At 53.5% G+C, this 20242-nt stretch overlaps 6 protein-coding genes across 7 annotated transcripts; 1 reads left to right on the top strand and 5 right to left on the bottom strand.

Moving 5' to 3' along the window:
• Positions 1-505: 505 nt before the first annotated feature.
• CKM354_000043200 (uncharacterized protein) lies at positions 506-6117 on the bottom strand (the record flags this gene model as incomplete). The annotated part of the gene is made up of 2 exons (XM_044795520.1): positions 506-1379; positions 1430-6117. The coding sequence occupies 2 exons, from the start codon at positions 6115-6117 to the stop codon at positions 506-508; spliced, it is 5562 nt and encodes a 1853-aa protein (XP_044651455.1).
• Positions 6118-6992: 875 nt separating this feature from the next.
• CKM354_000043100 (uncharacterized protein) lies at positions 6993-9032 on the bottom strand (the record flags this gene model as incomplete). The annotated part of the gene is made up of 1 exon (XM_044795519.1): positions 6993-9032. One exon carries the CDS (start codon positions 9030-9032, stop codon positions 6993-6995), a length of 2040 nt encoding a protein of 679 aa, XP_044651454.1.
• A 2186-nt stretch (positions 9033-11218) lies between these two features.
• On the bottom strand, positions 11219-12176 carry CKM354_000043000 (uncharacterized protein; the record flags this gene model as incomplete). The annotated part of the gene is made up of 4 exons (XM_044795518.1): positions 11219-11319; positions 11424-11831; positions 11887-12038; positions 12091-12176. The coding sequence occupies 4 exons, from the start codon at positions 12174-12176 to the stop codon at positions 11219-11221; spliced, it is 747 nt and encodes a 248-aa protein (XP_044651453.1).
• An 887-nt stretch (positions 12177-13063) lies between these two features.
• CKM354_000042900 (Ran GTPase-binding protein YRB1) lies at positions 13064-13874 on the bottom strand (the record flags this gene model as incomplete). Its single annotated transcript, XM_044795517.1, has 3 exons — positions 13064-13140; positions 13197-13325; positions 13376-13874. The coding sequence occupies 3 exons, from the start codon at positions 13872-13874 to the stop codon at positions 13064-13066; spliced, it is 705 nt and encodes a 234-aa protein (XP_044651452.1).
• Positions 13875-14644: 770 nt separating this feature from the next.
• On the bottom strand, positions 14645-16203 carry CKM354_000042800 (uncharacterized protein; the record flags this gene model as incomplete). Its single annotated transcript, XM_044795516.1, has 4 exons — positions 14645-15426; positions 15479-15730; positions 15785-15901; positions 15969-16203. The coding sequence occupies 4 exons, from the start codon at positions 16201-16203 to the stop codon at positions 14645-14647; spliced, it is 1386 nt and encodes a 461-aa protein (XP_044651451.1).
• A 1220-nt stretch (positions 16204-17423) lies between these two features.
• On the top strand, positions 17424-19530 carry CKM354_000042700 (uncharacterized protein; the record flags this gene model as incomplete). Of its 2 annotated transcripts, XM_044795514.1 has the most annotated exons (12): positions 17424-17666; positions 17720-17855; positions 17912-18154; positions 18215-18230; positions 18281-18332; positions 18385-18581; positions 18631-18693; positions 18748-18964; positions 19018-19080; positions 19173-19260; positions 19327-19370; positions 19435-19530. In XM_044795514.1, 12 exons carry the CDS (start codon positions 17424-17426, stop codon positions 19528-19530), a joined length of 1458 nt encoding a protein of 485 aa, XP_044651449.1. The 2 variants fall into 2 exon arrangements, with proteins under 2 accessions (XP_044651449.1, XP_044651450.1); XM_044795515.1 differs by lacking the exon at positions 19435-19530 and having other exon boundaries at positions 19327-19418.
• Positions 19531-20242: the final 712 nt, after the last annotated feature.

The following is a 20242-nucleotide window of genomic DNA, read 5'->3' as shown; positions in this document are numbered from 1 at the left end:
GACCCGCGCAGAGCCAACGACGTCCACTATCAACTAGAGCACAGAAACGCCTCCGGATCAATCACTGAGAGACGACGAGCCCACTACGCGCCTTTCAACGTTATTCCGACACTATCGTTTCGAAATATTCACGAACAAAGCAAGTAGGTCAGCTGGTTCAGCTAGTCAATTCTCATTTGCATCATCTAAGCGCCTCGTGGAAGATTCTTCATTCAATTCGTCCACGTCGTGTCGCCATGAGCGTCTAAACCAATATCTGTCTTGTGCCACTCTTCCCAGAAGGCTCAAGCCATGCACCACAAACCCGCCACCACCACTTTACATGCAGAGCTCTGTACAAACATATGACCGAAAAATGTTTCAACTCAAAACAGACAATGCTAATTCAGTCCTCCTCTCCTCTTGGAGCCATGGTATGCAGAGGCATCATCACCCGCTTGTTATCCAGGTTTGACTCCACCCACACCACCAATCGTGAGCGGGCAGGCTGTCAAAAAGGTACCATTTACTTCCCAATATTCATATCTTTTAGCGCGCTCTCGCCCCAATCAGAAGTGTCGCTTATCCCACTCCCTCGATTTGTGACTCGGAGTGCTGGGCCAAGTGGTTTGGGCATTTCCACGGGACTGTCGGAGTCGTAGTTCGTGGGTGCATGATCGGTTGGCCAGTCGGGATAGCCATGGCCAGGTTGATAAGTGGCAGAAGTATCCCAATCTGAATCGCGACGATCGTACTCGGGTGATCCATTGTCGTAAAGTTCGGTCGCGTATCGCGATTGCTCTGTGGGTTCTGTGTTGTAGGGTTGGATGGGCGAATAATCTAGCGTCGTGTTCAGGTTTAGGTGAGGGTTGCGTTCGTTGGTTGGCGTGTCATCGTTCGGGTCGCCTGTGAAAGGCGAAGAGGCTTGGGTCATTGACAGTGATCGCGGTTGGGTCTGGACAGTCAAATGGCCATCCTGCTCGGCGATAGGCTCCGCTGCGGCCAGATGGTTGACGCTTTGTACTTGTCGCAGAGAGCTTTCGCCACGACGTAGACTGGCTGCGCCCGGGGCATTGCCGCTCTGAGCGCTATTTCTTCGCGCAAAGTGCTCTTCGGGCACTGCAGTGCCAACACTGCCTTCAGCGTCTGGGTCGCGAATGCTGAACTGGGCGATTGTTCGCATCTTCCGGCTGACCCAACTGGCCAGGATCTTGCCTCTCTGCTTTTCACCAAGTCTTGAGCGTGGGAAGTCGCCCAGGGCAACAAATGCAACAATGTCGAGCACAAGCTGGTGCTCGTTGAGGACCGTGTTGACAATGATGGGCACGAGCGATGCCAGGAAAGCTCTTGTTCGAACTTCGGCGATCAGTACGAGCAGCGAACCTGCTTGAAAGATAGCACTATAAGTTGTCAGCAAAGTTCCCGTAATCTCACTGCGGACATGACTTACCATCCGCCTCGCACAAGTGCTCGATGACACTTCTCCACACTAGACTCAACGTCCATCGGGAAGTGTTGCAACCCGTTAACCTCAAACGTCTCGCCAATAGAACCCAACACGAACAGCACTTGCATCTCCACCATATTTCCACCAGGCCCGATAGGCCTGCTTACGCTGTGTAGGAATCCGAGATCACCTGTCCTCACATATCGCACGCCCGGATCACCATCGACAGTATGCCCATTGAAACGCTCCGCATCAAACGCATCCTTGCTGCCATAGAAAGAATGTGCATTGGCCTCTGACTGCACCCAGATCTCGCCATATTCGCCGACCAGACATAGTCGATTTGTCTCCGGATTGACAATACTGATCTGAGTGCTGACAGGCACCATGCCCGAATCCTGTACCAGTAATGCGAACGGGTCCTGGTCTGGGTCGACTGGTACGACCAGGCCTCTCCGTAAACTAGTCGGCTCCAGATATAACTCTATCGGTTCTATACACATGTAGCTTCTGCTGGCAACCATCGGGTTGAGAACGTGACTGTATATCGTGTTAATGGCAGTCTTGTCAAGAGCAGACTGCGCGAAAGCTTGTCTGACGCGCGTGTACACGTCGGTCTTTGGTCGTTGTTCTGTTGAGATCATGAGATTCTTCAACTCCATGAGGTTGATGCCTTTGCCTGCGCCATGAGCAATAGCGTGTTCCAACATCTGCGCCGTGGCGTAGGTGTCCTTGATCTTGTACCTAGCAAGAGTCTGCATCAGAATGTTGGGATTACCAGCAAAGTCGACTGGTGAGACCAGATACGTGGGCGTTGCGAGAAAGATGCCCATCATGCAGGTGTGAAGGAAGCCGATGCCCATGGTACTTCGCACACAAGCCAGGACGGGGCGAGTGGAGGTCATCTGACAAGTCTCTTTCTGTACTTTGCAAAGCGCCATGAGGGTATTGTGTCCTAGCTGTACAGCAACACGTCGCTGATCCGGCGTCCAGTAAGTCCAGATAACGGCTGGGTATCCTGGGGCAATCCACGCCGGTCGTATTGTCAAGCCCTGTTCTCTGCAGCCGTGAGACTGTTTTGGAGGCTTAGAAGTGTTGTACGTCGAGGGAAGGTTGACCTTCAGGATCAGCGCCGACTGCTTGAGGTGCTGCGACACAGTCTTCTGCTTCAGCACACTTTCCACATCATTGTTAGTGAGAATCGCCTTGATCCTGAAGTCCGCGATCATGTGCAGCAAAGCGGGAGCATCCTCGCTGAGCCGATTGCTATCGATGGGCGCCATCGGTACTGCAACCGCACCTAAGCAGAGACAGGCATGCACAGCGTACACAAAATCCTCGGAGTGAGTGTACATCAGCAGCAGATGATCGCCTGGCTGGACCTTGACCTTGTTCTTCAGGTAGAGTGCGACGCCTGCCACCTTCAAATCGAATTTCTTCCAGTTGACGCCTTTGCCTTCCCGGCCCCGGCCATCAATGGTGCAATAGGACAATTCTTCCGACTGCCGTGACACTCTCCACTGCATCAGATCATGAATATTGCTGAATTGATTCAGTGGCGTACTCGTGCGATCATCAATAACGACTTCTCGATGATCTACACCAGAGTACTGCTTGTCAGAGTGCATAGCGAGCATGTCCTGTCGAGCTTGACTTGCCATGGGCGACCAGATCCCGCCAGCAGGATCATCGCCGAGAGGCAAGTTTTGTACAGCACGTTCGACACCAAACTTGACGTGCACGCAAGGCAAATTGCCGTTGTCGAACTCTTTTCTGCAGAGCATATTTCCAATGTCTCTTCGGCCATTCTTGATCACACGTGGCAGTGTGTTCGGTGCAGTCATCATCACACAATACACGCGAAGATGATGCTCTTGATATAAGACCTCCATCACTCGCTCGCTGAGAGAGTCCAGGAAAGGTATGTCCAGTTGTCGGGGCGGCCCACCAGTCGTCGTTGGAGCTGTGCTCGCAGCTTGAGTCTCAATTAGGATGATCGGAAGGTATTCTCCATTGACATGTGCGTCAAAGGCCGAGCAGTCGTAGATCTTCGGCACAGTCTTCATGATGCTGGCAACCAGATGTTGCACGAAGAAGTATCGATGTTCGACCTCTTGTAAACCATGTTCAACCCACTCTACCCGTTGACGAATGCGATCTTCGTAGAGTCCGAGGACGAAGACTTTGCCCTCAATGATGCAGCCCAAAAGCCCGGTTCTGAGGAATTCTGGCTCGACCAGCACAGGTGTAGGGCTCCCTTCCACAAATCTGTAGGGACGGGCGTGGAAAATTGTCTCGGTGTGTTTAGGCAACGCCCAAAAGCCACCAGAGAGTGATGGCGAGTCAACCCAAATCTCTCCAACCGTATATGGAGCACACAGCAGGTTGGCTTCGGGATCAACGATAGCGAGAGTCGCATCGGGAATTGGATATCCAAAAGCGCCAGCTCGGACAGTCCCCGGCTCGTTGGCCCGTTTCCGTGCCTCTTCACCAAGTGCGATGATGACAACTTCATTTGTCTTCAAGCTCTCCTTGTCCAGCAGCACCTCACTCAGTTCTGTCCGGCTCGTCTTTTGCGCTTTCTTTTTGCTCGCAGTACTGCCGTCCAGAAGACTTGTGTAGCCATTCGTTGTGGGACTACCAGGATCCGAATCACTATCCTCCTCCTCGTCTTGCTGAATAGTCAAAGGACATCCCATGCGCTCTTCGCCACCTAACCAGTCTCGCACGGAAATAATCATACCACCATGTTCTGGTAGCGCGAGCATGGGCGCAACCAGCTCCCTCGCTCGCTGATTGCGCATAGGCTTCAGCCATCGATCGGCCAGAATTTCATGGAACTCAGTGTCCACAGTCAAACTATCGATCAGACAAATCTTGACACTTGCAAAATTTGGCTCCATGTTCTTCTTGAAGTTCCGTGTCGCCATGGGATCCTGCTGGTAATTGTACGCTGCACGCTTTAAGCCCGGATAGTCTGCCACCATGACAGTTGCACGGTATTTCGAAATGAGATGAGCATACAATCCTGGCGTATCAACTGTCTTGCTTTCAAACCACACCGTGGTATGCCCTCCGTACACGCCCAAAAGCACGCCGAGAATCAGACCGCAGCTCTCTCGAGGATCCAGATAAGACATTATTGTTTCGTGTCTGCCCGGCCGAGGTACCACGAACGATCCGTCCGAAGCTTTAAGATGTGATGAAAATGTATCGTTGTTCTGTGTCGCCGGGATTGTTGAAAGAATCGCTGACAAACATGCCATCTGGTGCATAATCGTCCTATGAGACAAGACTACGCCGCGCAAGTCTCCGGTCGGTGCTCTCGAGAACTCGATGTATGCAAGATCGGGAACCTGCAGAGGCGCGTCACTGTCTTTCTTCTTGGGATGATAGGATCCGAACTCATTCGTCTTCCACCACTCTACCCCAGTTGGCCACTTAAGTCTTTGGGTTGAGATATCTCTTGCAAAGGCTTTCAGGTTGTTGTCGGTCGTCAACGCCAGATGCGCCTGCGTTGTCGTCAAGAGCAAGGAGAGCTTCTGGTAGTCATTGACATTGTTGATGGGCACCGCGACCACCCCTGCAATGAAGCAGCCCATCAACGCGATTGCGAATTCAATAATTTCGCTGTCTCGATAGACTAGTGCCACTCTGTCTCCCCTATACAGATTGGACTTGTCTCTTATGACCTGCGCGACTTTCTCTGCTCTTGAAGCTACCTTGTCCCATGTTATCGAGGCCGTCTCTTTGCCCTTTGAGTCCAATACCCAATATGCGGGCTGCCGTGCTTGCATCTTTCCCCTGTGCCTCAGCACCGCACCAATGTTGTCAAACTTCGACATTGGTATGCTGTTGTTGTGCGGATCGTACACCGCGAATGGCACGTCTCTCGGTTCGAGGGGTAGCTGGTGGATCGGAGCACTGGCGATATCGTCACTCATCAGAGGCGGTGGCACCATGGCTGTCGGAGAGAAAGCTTCGCCCATGCTGTAGCGCTGTGGTCCTCCATAGCTCATCCTCTGATCATCGCTCTGCATCTGGTTGCTGTTGAAGTCGCTGAAATATCCCTGCTGCGAGTCCAACATGGTGCTCATTCGGCTGCCAGCGCCTTCTGGAGACCACGGCTGTTGCGCGTGCTTGGGATCATTGGGATTGAAGGCATAGTCGGAGTTCACCATTGTGCCTGACGCGGATCCAACGCTGTACCTGCTGCCCGGACTCTCCGGCCGGCTGCCAGGAGTAATGGGGCGCAAACTACCGTGCCCGCCGGAGGCTTGCCGTTGTGCTGATCGTGGTGGGATGCCCAACTGCTGTTCCTGAAATCGTTGCACGGGCCCAGATGCCATGCTTCCGGGCGTGACGGGCCTCGGTGGGTAGGCATTGGCATACTGCTGTTGCTGCTGCATGCCGTGGCCATAGTCCGGGGCGTATGCAGTGTAGTCGGGGCCGTGTATGGAGGGCTGTATGCTGCCATAACTCGTCTGGCGGTTGTGCACTGCTTGTCCCGAAGCCATGCTCATGGTCCGGTCGTTCGCCACGCCCGCCGCCTGCAGCTGCTCGGGAGACAAGTATTGGCTGAGGATCATGGTACGTCTCTTCTCATAACCCTTCTGCGTGATGTCTCCCTCTTCCAACTCATGGTCGAGTTGGCGCAACTGCGCCTGCAATTCGGGATTGTCGCCGTCCATGTTCGCGTCCGCCCACGGCTCTGCATTCCACGACCGCGAGAGCAACACGCGCCAATGGTGATTCTGTGTACGTTCGATTCGTTGCTGGCGAGTTTGGTGGAGTGCGCAAATTTGGCCAGCGCGCCGCTTCACTTCCAGTGACAGCGAGAGGCGGAGGGTTCATGCTCGTCGCGCAGCTTCGAGATCCCAGCAACGTCAGTCGGAGACCCTGGTCGCCCTTCTTTGCACGTCACACTCTGGAGGCGCTACCACGCTTGCGGATATTGCTCTCCTTGGCACGACTATGCTGCTCGCTTCACTGCCACAGCTGGGGCACGACGACGATTCGGATGACATAGGGTACACTGGTTGTTACCTCAGCCTCAAATCTGCCATCACGAACCATGAGGAGACGTTTTATTCAACGCGCGAGAGCAGATCCGAACACGCCTGTGATTGGCTTGAGTCCTCGTATTTAAGCCTCATGACCAAGAACTGATAGACACGAACACGTGCACCGCACGCCGATCGTGCTATTATTGTTATTGTTCCAGACCCATTGGAAGCTCAGACAACAGCGAGACGAAACAGTTTGTGAAATGGTTTCTTGCTTTTGCTCTGCTCGAATCTATTGAAAAACACTAAAGGTAGTAGCCTAATGCAGCCCAATGGTCTTCCCTCCTTCTTTCGCTATGCAGTCACAAATGTAGGCGCGCGCGCAGAGTGGTATCTTTCGCAGAAAGCAGCCAGCCAGATTCAATTACTGGCGCAAAAAAAGTGGCATGTGTTGCCCACCGTAACGTCGTGAGAAATCCTGTAGCTAGTTGGTCAGGTTCCGCTCATGCTGTGATGAAACAAAAATGTTCTGGTGTTCGCGGGTGCTCGCTCCAAAGCAATCAATATGTGAACGCTTCCTCGATGAAGTCCAAACTCGCGTCTTCCACGTGCGCTCGACACGCCGCGCGCACATCGTCGGCCAGCGCGCCTGGACCACACACGGTGACACCGACGGAGCCGATTCTGTCAGGTATTTCCTTCTCAATCACAGCGCGAGGTCGGCAGCGCCCGGGAAACATTTGCACAGAGCCCGTACTCGACACGACTTCTCCTCGGTGCCGGGGTTTTGTGATGAAGAGCTGGATCTTGAGCAGCTCTCTTCGGTGCTCCATTCGCAAGATCTGGTCCATCCATATTCGGACCCATTCCAGGCACTCTGTGTTCGGTACTGACCAGACGAGTAATATCTTACGCGTTGAGCACATTCCTGCCGCGTATTGAGACATCAGGTCGTGGACGTAGCCGATTGCGTGCGTGATGCCGATGCCACCAGCGAACAGAATCACGGTTCCATACGAGGACAACGAGTCATGCCCGCCGTACGGGCCTTCCATGAAGCCCCACGTTGTTATGGGCTGCCGGTCGTTTTTGAGGAGCCTGTCGTACATTTTCCTTGTCATGCCTTCTCGCGCTCGAATGACCAGGGAAATGTTGGTGACTTTGGCGTTGCCAGTCACAGTAATATTGCCATCTGCCGGCTTGTGGGCGACTTCTGCCACGTTCGCCATTTCTGCCAATGTAATGGGCTTCGTGGGTATCTGCACACGCCCCATCATGCTCTGTCGCGCCAACATGCTCTGGCGAACTTGATCGCTGAAAACTCCTGTTGTCATCGGAGGGAGCTTCTCCATTTCAATCTCCATTGCGGGTGCATGTAGCGGCCTGTTTTCCGCCCAAGCTATTGAGAAAGGATGGCTGCCTACCCATGCGATTGACGGCAAGTAGGCATGTACGTGTGCACCTGGCCTCCATTTCCAAGGTCTTGAAATCTGATAAGTCACCCGGCATGCTTCTGCTGGAAGCCATTCGATCGTAACTTTGGTCCAACCTCGTTTCCGGCTCCAGTTGTAATATAGGATCCGGTAGGTTCGCGCAACCAGCTCAACGGCCCAGAAGATCAGACTGAGCTGGACGTATGGCAACATCGGCAGTTTGGCCGCGTCCAAGTGAACGTACACCCCAATAATGCCGAGAAAAGCCAGGATTCGATGCGAGTTAATGAAGAATTCGTAGAAGTGGTGCCGAATCGGTCCACAAGATGCGATCACCAAATAGGTGAATACGGCCGAGCCCACCATACCCCAACTGTAGCTCACAGAGGTGCTCAAGGAGAGTGCAAGCTGTTTGCTTCCACCAGCGCTCCATGCATTTACTCCCCAGGCGACCGTATGTAGTATACTTTCCAGCACCATCATGCGTGCCGTCCATCGATGCAATAGATTGAAAGTGTCGTAAGGCACTCTCAACAGAGGGATCATGGGGTTGTTCCGGAGGGCGAACAAAATGGTGGGAATCATGTTCAGTGCCGCCAGGACTCCAGTGCGGCCTCTGAACTCGGCTACCACGCTCGGTGAAGGCTGCGTGTAGTCAAGTGCGGCGCAGTAACCAGCATTCGAGGCCAAGTAAACGAATAAGAGGAAGGAATGAAACCGGGAGGGCAGAGTTCCGACAGTGACCTGCTTCTGCCACAACGTGAATTCTCGGTTGTGTCGAACCCTCCAGAAAGGCGCGTAGAGCACGTATCTCTTGATCCACGGCCACACCTTGGTATGGTTATGCATGAAGTATCGCTGATCCCTTTGCCCTCCCATGGTGAACAGATGCCGCATGTGCTTGTGGATCATTCCGATCCATCTGTATATGAGCGTGCCGGCGAGCAATATCATGAACGATAAGACCAATACGTTGGCGAGGAGGTAGTTCAGATATTGGTTCACTCCTTTGAGGCCATGGGTGAAAGGAGTGGCAGCAGCGCTGAGGTTGAGACTGAGGCCGAAGTCTTGCACCTCTGCGCGGGGAAGTAACGCGCCTGACAAGGCATCTGGATTCGGAGGTGACATAACATGCCCGGCATCAGAAGCGAAGGGGACGCCGGGCATGGCTCCGTGTCGGGCGAAATGGTGGTGCTGTAAATGCTGCATCGCGGCCAGCGCGGAGGGAGGATTGCTGTTGTCTTTGTTGCTTGCAATAAGGAACGAGAGGCCAATGCGTCGCTTTGTGTAAACCAATGCGGTTCTGGGCTGCGGAGAGGTGCTGCTGGTTCGCACCAAGAGTCGTGGCCGGGTACAGTGCAGTCCTTCCGGTGGAGGTAGGGAGCGGTTTCTGGGATCTGTCGGCGCCGGGGATGCGAAGGATATGACTGCTAAACGAGCGTGGGACGCGGAGGTCGTCTGTGAATGCGCGGCCGAGTCGGTGAGGTTGTAGACAATATGGTGTCGGGAATCTGCAGTCGTGCAGTGAACGGCGGCCGTGAATGGAGTCAATGGGAGGCAAGTGATCGGCCACGCGCCCGAGGCCCTGACGAAGGGCTATTGTGCCATTGTGTGGAGTGGGAGAGAGGCAGTGATAATGAACTGGAGATTGCTGCGGAAAGGAGAGACGCGGGCCCCAGCGACAATGGGTGGTGCACGGAGCGCAGCTATGTGGACTGCGGTTAGCGGCAGTGGCGGTTCCGGCTGAAGTGCGAGCGGCCCACCGATCGAGGCCCCACGGGAGTTTGCAGCAGATAGATGGAGGGAACGAGCGACGGCAGCAAGTGCAAGTGCGTGAGGGCGAGTGAACGACGGGCGAGGGAGTGGAAGTGGTGGCAGCGCGTCGCAGCCACTCGAGACGCCTTTGTGCGCTCGCCGCCATGCGAGTCGTCATCCCAGCCAAGCTTGTCTGCAGACCTCGTGTTTCACACGCCCGATTGGCCACGACCCGTACCTTGCAGCAATGCTTGTTGTCCATCCACGCGCCTCCACCGCCAGTCGCCAGATTTCTCTTCCGACTTCTGTGGCACAGCGCGCCTAGCGCAGATGGCCCATCCAGCTGCATGCGTCCTGTCCACTTCGCAGCCTCATCAAGCGAACCCGGACTCGATACCTCTCACGACCATCGTCTGCAACACCATACAGCAACCTCCTGGCCTCAACGACCAGTGCGATCCTGCCGACTTGGCGTGGTCGATCTGCGCCGTGTGGTGCTGAGGGCGCTCGGTGCTCTTCCCGTACGGTCCAGAACTCCCTCTGGCTTGCGCCGCGGACGCCAACGCCCTGCTCACAGCTCCATAACTTTGTGACCAAGAACTAGTCTAGCAGCGCAATTTCGTCCTCCATGTGCTAGCCATATCTGCCAACGCGCCGAGGAGCGTCGGTTGAGAGTGGCAGCATTGGCGAGCATAAGCTGACTTCCGCTTCGAGCAACTGCAATTCCCAGGCGCCGAGCCAGGACGGGCACGTGGCCGACGACGGCAGACTCGAGTCTCGATGGGCGTTAACGTGCTCAGATGTGTCTCGAGATACATCTGGCATGGAAGCGACGAACGCATGTCGTGCTGTATGCAGTCGGAAGACTTATCGCTCGTATCGCCAACACTCGCTCGCTTGCTGCTCCGTCGTCTCTCGAAACGTGGTCTACTATAGTCATCATTTGTGGCTCCGGTGCATCGTATATTAAGATCCATCGCTTCGTATCTCGAGTTCGACATTGATGAACACTGCTGCATTGCGGCGCGAGGCACTGCTCTTTCCGACCACAAATATGCTCATGGTCCGTTTCTGCATGCGCGCGTCAATGCTGACCATCAACCAGACCGGTTTCGACAGCTTGGCAGATGAAAAGCTCCCCCAGCATACCATGTGGCAATCACGCCACTCCTCAAATCGGGAATATTCCATTGCCGCAGGTAAACAACTGACAGATACTCTAAACGAACGGGCGGTGCGATGCATCTGTCCATGCAACCACAGCTCCATACCGTCGCCAGAATTGTTCTTCGCTACGATGCAACATGAAACTTGATTTGAATTTCATCTCACTCATCCAAAGTTTTGCTACCCGGCCGAGGAAAACATCTCCATCGTCGTCGCCACGGTCGCTTATAGCTATTGCCGCGGCTCGTGAATGCCCGTAATGCACCGATAACGCCGCGCTCCGCCAAATGGTACAGCAGCAATAGTAGCAGTAGTCGCACGTCTCTCTACTAGGACGTCCCAGTGCCAAGGTTCCTCCCACAGTCTTCGTCGCTACTCCTGATGCTCAGGAACTCTCAACTTCTCATGCCATGGATCGTAAAGTTGGAGTTCTAGGCCAAAACACTCATGTCCACACGCTTCTCGGTGAAGTCCCAGAGCATCTTGATAAGCTGGTCTGGTAAGGTGTAGAGATCGACGTGAAACTCGCCATCTGCAGACTTGTCAGTATGTGTGCATCGAATTGTACAGGAGTAAGTTCTCCTGGCTAGATCGGGAAAAGCTGGCTCTCTCAGGGCCGATCCAAGGTGTACTCACTTTCGACATCGTTCTTAGTGTACGTCTCCTCGCTCTTGTTGTCGTGTACCATTTGCACCACCTGGAGCAGGTCATCCTCAGGAAGTTGTGGCAGGGCCTCTGCAAGCTTCTCCATGTCCACATTGCGATTCTGCTTCTGTCTCTTCTTCTCTGGCTTCGCGGCCGAGGCGCCGTTCGTAGCACCAGCATCGCCCACAGACCCTGATTGACGCAGCGCTTCGAGCAACTCGCCCTTGGGATTCCGGAAAGTGACCGAATGCGTGCTCTCGTAACGCTCCTGCTGGAAGTTGAGGTCGTGCTGTAGAGTCTGATCACCTCCCTTAGGTGCTCCGATTGGCACGAGGGTAATTGCCATGTCAAATTCACCCCATCCCTTCTCCTTGATCGCGAACGGAGGGTTCTTGAATGCTATGATCAATCAGTATTCGCGTTCTCTTCGTTCATTCCGAGGAAAACTACATACTCTGCCTCATTCGCTTGCCGAACGACTCGTGGAGGAGGTATGTGGCTTTTTCGAAGCAGCTCGCTGGGATGTCTTCGCCATCGGGACCGACGAGGTAGATGCTAATGTCCCATGCTCGCATTGGGAAACCCTCGACCTCCGGCGGATCATCACTGAGCAAGTGGTTAGCCGAATGCCTCTCAGGTTCGTAAGCTCCAGACTTACGTGACGCGCTGGTTAGTCACGAGCTTGACGGTACGCTTGACCTGTTTGCTGGTGTCAGTCTGCCTCTTGCGCTTGGGTTGCGACATGGTGTTGGAGGTGTGCTGTGAGTGCGCGGTTGTGGTGCCGGTGGGCAGTGGATGTTGCGAGCGGATGTGCAAGCGACAAGTGTGGCTTTTGATCGATGAGAATGAGGCAGAAGAGCACTCACGTCTGGCATTGTCGCAGTATTGTCACAAGCTGATTGTTACTGTGCGTAAATTGGCTGCGCGCTCACTCGCGTGCTGGCGCAAGCGCGCTGCGGCTTTGTTGAGTAAAGTGAGAGAGCTGCAATCTAGCAAACTGAAGTCGCGGTGGTCTCAGCTATCGGGTGGTTCGGTCGCAGTGTCGTGGAGCGTTCGAGGTGGGGAGGTGTGCGGATGGAGGAGGCGTGAGGTGGTCAGGTCGAGGTGCTGTGGTGGACCCGCATGGAAAGTCAAGAGTCGAGACGAGCTCGCCAAAAGCGGGACCATCCTCCATGCGTTCCCTCACACACCTCACTACATTTCATGCAACACATGGATTACGTTCATGAGCGACAACTCGCACCTGACATATGAAGCAAATGATGCAGTGCATAACCTGCGATCATTGGATAATGGTGGGTTATGCATGTGAATCTATCTAACTTGCTTTCTGTCTGTGACAATGCTTTCATGAACGGCTTTCCGCTCATTCTGGGAGCGCGTTGTGCATATACAATGCCGCGCGGGGGATCTGTGCATTTTGTGATGGAGGGTGTCGATCATTGATCGCAGTACGGAACGCCCAGATGAGGTGAGGTGATGCAGCGTCGTGCTTCAGCGTCTGCTTAGGACTTGAACACACAGGCGCTCCATCACTGTCCCTGTGCGTTGGTCAAAGTGGTTGGCAGCAATGACCGGGCCAGAAGCCTGTGGCGTGTAGCCTTCGAAGAGGTCATAGTTGAGGACTAGTTCTACGCATCGCTCTTGCCGAAGATGGCCTCGTTCTCTTGCTGAGCCTTGATGAAAGCTTCCTTGAACAAGTTCGCATCTGTGGACAAATAATTAGTAAATCTGTAGCCACTTTCGTGACACTGGATTACGTACTCTCTGGGTTGCCAAAACGGATGGCCAAGGTGCAAGCTTCTGGCTCACCTTCCGAAACATCAGCTGCAGCGTTCCATACCCAGCTGCGGTCGCTGCCAACGTTTGGAGAGAGCTTCATGTCCGGGACGACTGTACATTTGTTAGCTAAGTGCATAGCCAAGCGGATAGAGCGCACATACTGTAGTGGTTGGCGCAGACCTTGAGGGTCTTGTCGCGTCTCATCACCAGACGAGTCTTGCCGTTCTCCTTGTGCTTGAGGAGTCGGACGTCGCCAGTACCGCGCTCCTTCCACTCTCGGCTCTCACGATCGAACTTGAAGAGCTTTGCGCGCATCTTGAATGTCTGCTCCTCGGCCTCCTCGTTGGTCTTGGTCTCAACCTTCTCAGTGAGATGGACGACTGGCTCGAAGTGTGCATCGGCCTCCTCTTCGTCGGCCTTGTCCTCGTCATCATCATCCTTCTCGGCGGCTTCCTTGTCCTTCTGGGCCTTGGAGCTGCCTGAGCGGTCGTTGTCCGCTTCCTCATCATCCTTCTTGGCCTCCTTCTTGGGTCCACCACCAAACATGCTGAAGACGTTGTCCTTGGCGGCCGTTGCAGCGTCAGAAGCCTTCTCGGTGACGCTCTTGTCCTCCGTCTTCGTCTCCGCAGTGGCGTCCACCTTCTTCTCTTCTTCCGCCATATTTGCTAGTCTTTGGACGATAGTCGGGTGAGATTGATATGTCGTGCAGTTCGGTCTGCTGGAACGCAAGCTTTCTGTCGAGAATGTCGGTGTTTGTGGTGTTGTGTACAAATTCGCGAGAAGGAGGGGTCTTTGGGCAAACGCCCGTGCGCACGACGCTAGTCACCCCTGTCGCCCTTCACGATAAGTCAAAAGTATGTGCACTTCCGTTCGATTCACTATGAACGGTGATCACAGCGCAAGAAATCATCATTCTCTCACGCGGCAATGTCAGATGTCCACTTTAATGCACACAGGTCGAGTTGATTGTGCATCTCATGCTCTCGCTTGACGGAGGGGCACGATCACGAAGCCTTGGATTTTTAGCACTCTCGTCAACCCCACATCATCTTCAAGACGACTGACGATCAGTCAGACGCTTCGTTGTTCGTCACAGTACGTAGTACGGTTCTTATGGCCTCGCGATCGCCGCACACATCCTTTCCGCACGCGATTCGACACCTCCATCACGTTTTGGTCGAACATGCAAGATCTACGTTGCGCTCTGGAGCCAGCGCCGGCATCAGACACAAGTGAGCAGCGGCGGTGTCGAAGGCCACTGGACCGTCGACAAAATAGCTCGCATGCATTCCAGTGCTCACTCTGCAAGAAAGTCGCGCGCATCTCAGCTTCTGGTGTCAATAATACATTGGGCTGGTATGTAGCTAACACAGATGATAGATGGCTCGATATGTGCCTCTATCTCCAAGACTCCACCTTCGCATCACATACTAGAACGGAAATCTTGCCCCGGGATATGTGGCCTGTAGATTTGCGAACAGTGGCTGGCCACCCCTGGTCAGATCTGGTATCTCTGGACATCCCAAGGTTGATGTCACTTCGCTAAGAAGCCCGAATATTGTTGCGTAAATGTTGTTGAAGAATGAGGGCGATTCCATCTTGACGATCTGCAGCATAAAGCACAGTAAGTTGTTGCCTTCGAGCAGGTTAGGCAGGTTGGCGATTCCTGAAACAGGATCATCGATATTGATGCCAGCGAATGAATTCGGCGATCCAGTGTTACCTCCAATACTTGCCAAAGCCGGGCAAAGCCCAAACCAGGTGAAAAGCTCGGCAACATGATCCGCGAGGCTGAACGGAGCCGGCCTGCGGTACCAGTTCTCAGGAAACCTTTCCCAGCCCGGACGATACCCATCGCCAGTCAATCCGTAGAACGAGTACAGGATTTCGTGCGTCAGGTAGCCAGTCAGGCTATCATCTGAGTGGTTGGCCCAGAGAAACAGACCCATTTGCGCAAAGTTCCTGAAGTAGCCTGTTCCTGGGCCATAGTAGAAGTTAGGGTTCCACAGCACAGATTGATGCCAACGAAGGCACGAAGCCTGGACGATGGCTTCGCGTGTGAATAGACCTCCATACGGGACCGAGTCGTAGAGCTGGAAGAAAAGGTTTACGTCCATAGTCCAGGCGTCTCCGTACTGGTAAACGTCTTGGCGTGTCATCGAAGCGTCGGTCTCGACGATATTGTGGGTGTGTTCGAGACCTTGAGGTGGTCCTAAGCATTCCATCAGTCGCATGCTCTTTTTCATGTACTGATCAGCACGCACCGAAGAGGCCGAGCAGACCACCCAAAGGTGGTCCCACTCTAGCATCTTCTCCGCCCAGAGAATATGTCAACGTGACGGGATCGCCGCCAGATATCACAGCAACGAGGGCGGATGCCAGGGCGATATCGTATCCCAAATTGAAGACGGACGTTGTCGCATCCACTACTTCCCAAATCGACACAACTCCGGTATGGCTGATAACATGGTGGTTTGCAAGAGCGTTCTGAGCCGGGCATGGTCCTCGTTGGTCAGCTGCAAGCAATCAGTGTCCATAGTTGCAAATTCAATGTTGATCGCGTAGCTAACTTGGACCTGGAGGTTCGAACCAATATTTCTCCCAAACATCGAAAGGGCCGAGACCCACTTCTATACTCCCAAAACCTGACCATCCGCCGCCGCCGCTCGAGACAAAATCCAGAGTTCCTGTAATTCTCCGCATCAGCTGCTGCAATGCCTCTTCCGATGGACTGATTGCTTCGAGTTGTCGTACCAGGAGCGAGTTCATCCACCAACCCAGTCAGCGCCTGTAGCGCCTCCAACTGACGCGCATGTAGCTTGCGTTCTTCCTCGGTGCTTTCTCGTTTCGCGAAATTTGTAAAACCACGTGAGTTCTGATTGCTGTTTACCAAACCGACCAGCTCCGGAAATGCGTGGACTTGGAATCGTGTGAGAAGAATCGAGGTGAGCGACAGTAAGAAACACAAACGAGCGACTATAGAGAACATTTTCTTAGGAATCCATCTGATGACCTAGTCAGGAAGTGCAGCGCAGGCGCCCTTTGTCAACCATTAGCATAGCAAAATGAAGGCAGATCACTCATCGGACTTTGCGGTTTCGTGCTCGCGTGTTGTACGTAGGTTGCCAAACGAGCGCGCAGGCCTGCTCATGGTAGGGATCAGTCATGCCAGTGCTAATAGCATAATTTTCGTATAGCAGCTGGTCCTGGGAATTCCACCATTCGGGATTCCAGCCAGACTGTCGATAAAACTCTATACGCCTGTTGCAACGACTTTCAAAGTTTCGCGACTGTGAAGTCCGTGCGTTGAGGGGAGGTTGGAGGACTGACAACAGGGTATTCCCTGCCGTTGTCAACTGGGCTTGGCCGAATGAATGCCTGGCCACAAAGTTGCACGTCGCAGCGCATGATTGTCGTTATTGCAACATCGGACTAGGCTTCGTGTAGAAAGCTCAAGATTGTTCTGCGATACTCGAGCCGGAAGCCAAGCAAAGATCAACTTTTGTTCTTCGCGACCTGTTGCTTGCACATTATCCACGACAGAATTGCTTGTCACAATCCTAGAGTGTCACCTAAAACGAACATGGATGCCCAGACTTGCATGCTCTGCCAAACCAGACGACCACGATGAGTTGATGAGCACCAAGTACGTTTGTGCGTGTTCCTTTGCGCACGCTCAGCACAAGAGCGGCGCCTTCCCGAGAGGAGAACTGCTCTTGCTTCGTCGCATGTAACAGGAACAGTACAACTAATTGGTCAGGACAACTGCCATACACCGGATCATCTTCCAATGCTGTCTCTCGATTGATACTGGTTTTGGGTCCTGTTGGGCAGCACGTGCTTCACCGAGTGCTCAGTGCGCAAGGCCAGGGGCGAACAGGCCGTTCTTTGCGGGGACATGCGGTTCGATCTCGAGTTCGTCCGACGCTTGAAGTGCCAGACTCCGCATGTTGAGAAAATTCGTGATTCGCGCAGGTTCCGTGCAGGGAGCGTGGTTAAGGAGGAGAGTTCTATTGGAACCAGCCTGCAGCATGCATCTCCAGGAACCGACACAACCATACCAGGCTACCAACAGGAGTCGAGAGCTTCAATGCAGCTGTGACTCTGCTGTATTGATAGAGATGTGATTGCGCCTCTGTCGACTCCTGTTATTCTCAGTCTTCCAGGCTGTCGTTCTCTACGAAGGTGAAAACACCATCATCTGCCAACATGCGTCCCACTCACGCTTTGGTATCATTCCTTGGAGCCATCGCCGTAGCAACTGCTACCTCATTCGAACTGTCACGAAGATGGCCCGAGTCGTTGCCCGAATCTTTCGCCGACCCCTTCGCTGGTCCTTTCGCCAACCCTTTCGCTGATGCCTGGGCTCAGAGTGCATCCATTACCGACGATGCTGCTCAGGCAAAGAAGGCGGCAGCTTTGAAGTTGATCGGTACAATGCCAAAATGTGGGGTGTGTCAGTCCTGCTCCTGTGCTCGTACTGCCCGCGCTAACAATATGTGAAGCTTGTGTGCATAGCAAGCTCAGTTTCCGCATCACCATGCTCGTTCGAGGACACGGCTTGTGCTTGTGGTAACAAGACTATCAGCGAACAAGCAGCGCAGTGCATTATGATGAGCTGTACAGTCAAGGAAACGCTAAGTAGGAAATCCCGTGACAGCCAGTCGCCGAAGCGTTATGCTGAGTTGCGTCGACAGCAACGAAGAACATATCAGACACGATCTGCGAGAAGCCGATCCGTGACAAGAGCGGTATCGCCACTGGCAGCGGTGTAGGCGGCATGATCTTCGCCATCGTCGCTGTCATAATCCGTATCATCTCGAAAATCCACATCCAGACCGGAGGGGGCGCAGCTTTAACCACTGATCTGTGGTGGGATGACCTGGCCGTTGCCATATCGCTGGTCTTCGTCATTGGATTTTGTATCCTTTCAGTACCATGTAAGTCGTCACAGCGATGGTCCGCAGAACACATGAACATTTGCTGACCATCGACGCAAGTGACTCGACTTGGCTAGTACGTCAGCTGCAGAACGATTCGAATAGCAGAACTGATGCCTCTCACAGCGCCAGAGATGTTTGGACTGTCCCCTTTGAGAATCTGACCCCAATGGTCAAGGTAAGACGGCCTGGTGATCCATGAGCATGCAACACATCTGATCGTCTCTCAGTTGATGTGGGCCGACGAGATCCTTTACGTCTATGGCCTCGGACTTGTCAAGATATCGCTTTTGCTCACGTACCTGCGATTCTTCTCTTCGGACCGATTCCGCCAGATCACATACATCATTATCGTGCTGAATCTGATGTTCATCTTCTCGTTCTTCATTGTGATCATGACGCAATGCCAACCGCTTTCGTACACATGGTATGTCACCATCGCAAAGGATTCTGCTCACGTTCTGACCTTCTTGTAGGAACCAGTGGGATGGAGAGCACAAAGGCAAATGTCTTGCCATCAACCCCATCGTTTGGTCATCGTAAGACTCTGGCATAAGGACTGAACTGACACTGTTCACTAACTTATCCTGCAGGGCTGTGATTAATATCATTCTTGACTTCCTCGTTCTCGGCCTGCCAATATATCAACTTTGGAAGATGAATCTCAACACAACCAAGAAGCTGCTCGTCATGCTCATGTTTGGCGTTGGTTTTCTGGTCACGATTATCAGTATCATGCGATTGCACGCTATTGTCGACTACGGCGAGGACAAGAACTTTACCTATGTGAGGGTCGTACCTGGAGTCTGGGTAGGTGCCGAATCTGCGTGTCACGATGTGGATGTGAACTAATAGATTATTAGTCCAAGCTGGAGCTGCAGCTTTCCGTAATTTGTGCTTGCATGCCCGCGATTCGACAAGTGATTGTAAGTTGCAAGTTACCACTCCGATGTCATCCGGCATCCGAGCACGGCATATGCGCATTTGCCTCTATGATCATACGGCTGACATTTCCCAGCGACGCTTCTCGCCTAGACTGATCGGCAGCACTCGTGGCGAGGGCACAACAACGGGCGTCAGCACGACGCAGTCAGGACTGAGTGGGCGTACGTCTTTTTGGATGAGGTCTCTGCAGTCAAATGTGCAGAGCAGGACGCTGAACAGTGGGACAGGCACCATCGCCATTTCAGAAGTCGGCAAGAGCGCCGACACGGAGGTACGCGGCAAGAGTAGCTCCCACTCAACGATCGAAGAAATGGACTGATGGATGCCTATGATAGCATTTCGTACCACTGCAAGAAATTGCTGCTCATCAGCATTCGAAGTCTTCGAAGTCCACTGTGACGCAAGTCTCGGAAATATCATCGCACATCTAGTGACCATGCAGAGGTCGTACGGTATCCGCCCACAGTAGGGCGTCCCAGGTAAGAACAGAAAGATGTTCACTCGTCTCAACAGCCTGTCGAGATTGCTGATCGACTTGAAGGACAGGATAAGCTGTTGTCCTTGCGCAGTCGTGAGTTGCCAACATTCGCAGGCTCGGCACTTGTGCTGCACAATCAACGAAAGCACCACCAGCTGCATTCCTGTATCGCTTGCGAGGCCAGGCCTGTGCGGGAGCTTGGATATGTTGGTTTATCTGAATAGGATCAGGTCAATGGCAAGAGATCCTTGACCTCAAGCCGTTTTCCCCTGAACTCTAATACCTGGACGAACGCATGCTGTGTGCACGCACATCTCGGACAAGGCCACCCATGTGCTTTGGGCAACACTCGATCACAAAGACCTTGTGGTGCACAAGTGAGCGCACACCGGCTGGCCGGATCGCAGTTTTGATCGAAGACTCGGTTCTGTTGTACAAGCAGGGCCGGCTTTGCGCGTGCTGATATTCACAGCTCGCGGCGTAGTCGACTGTCGCTCGGATTATCCCCTGAAAGGAGATATGAAATGCATCGCTTCGATGTCTTTGATGGAGGTTTTATGAAACGTCCGAGCCAAAGCCTGTCTGTCATTGCAAGTGGTCGATACAGCAGAAAGATGAGACAGCTGTCCAACAACCAAAATCTCGTGTCCGCCTGAGGTGCCAAG

The sequence above is a fragment of the Cercospora kikuchii genome (assembly GCF_019650295.1).
Source record: "Cercospora kikuchii DNA, contig_00001, whole genome shotgun sequence".
NCBI lineage: Eukaryota > Fungi > Ascomycota > Dothideomycetes > Mycosphaerellales > Mycosphaerellaceae > Cercospora > Cercospora kikuchii.
The sequence above is the reverse complement of the archived record's forward strand: the minus strand, read 5'-3'. Positions and strand labels throughout refer to the sequence as shown.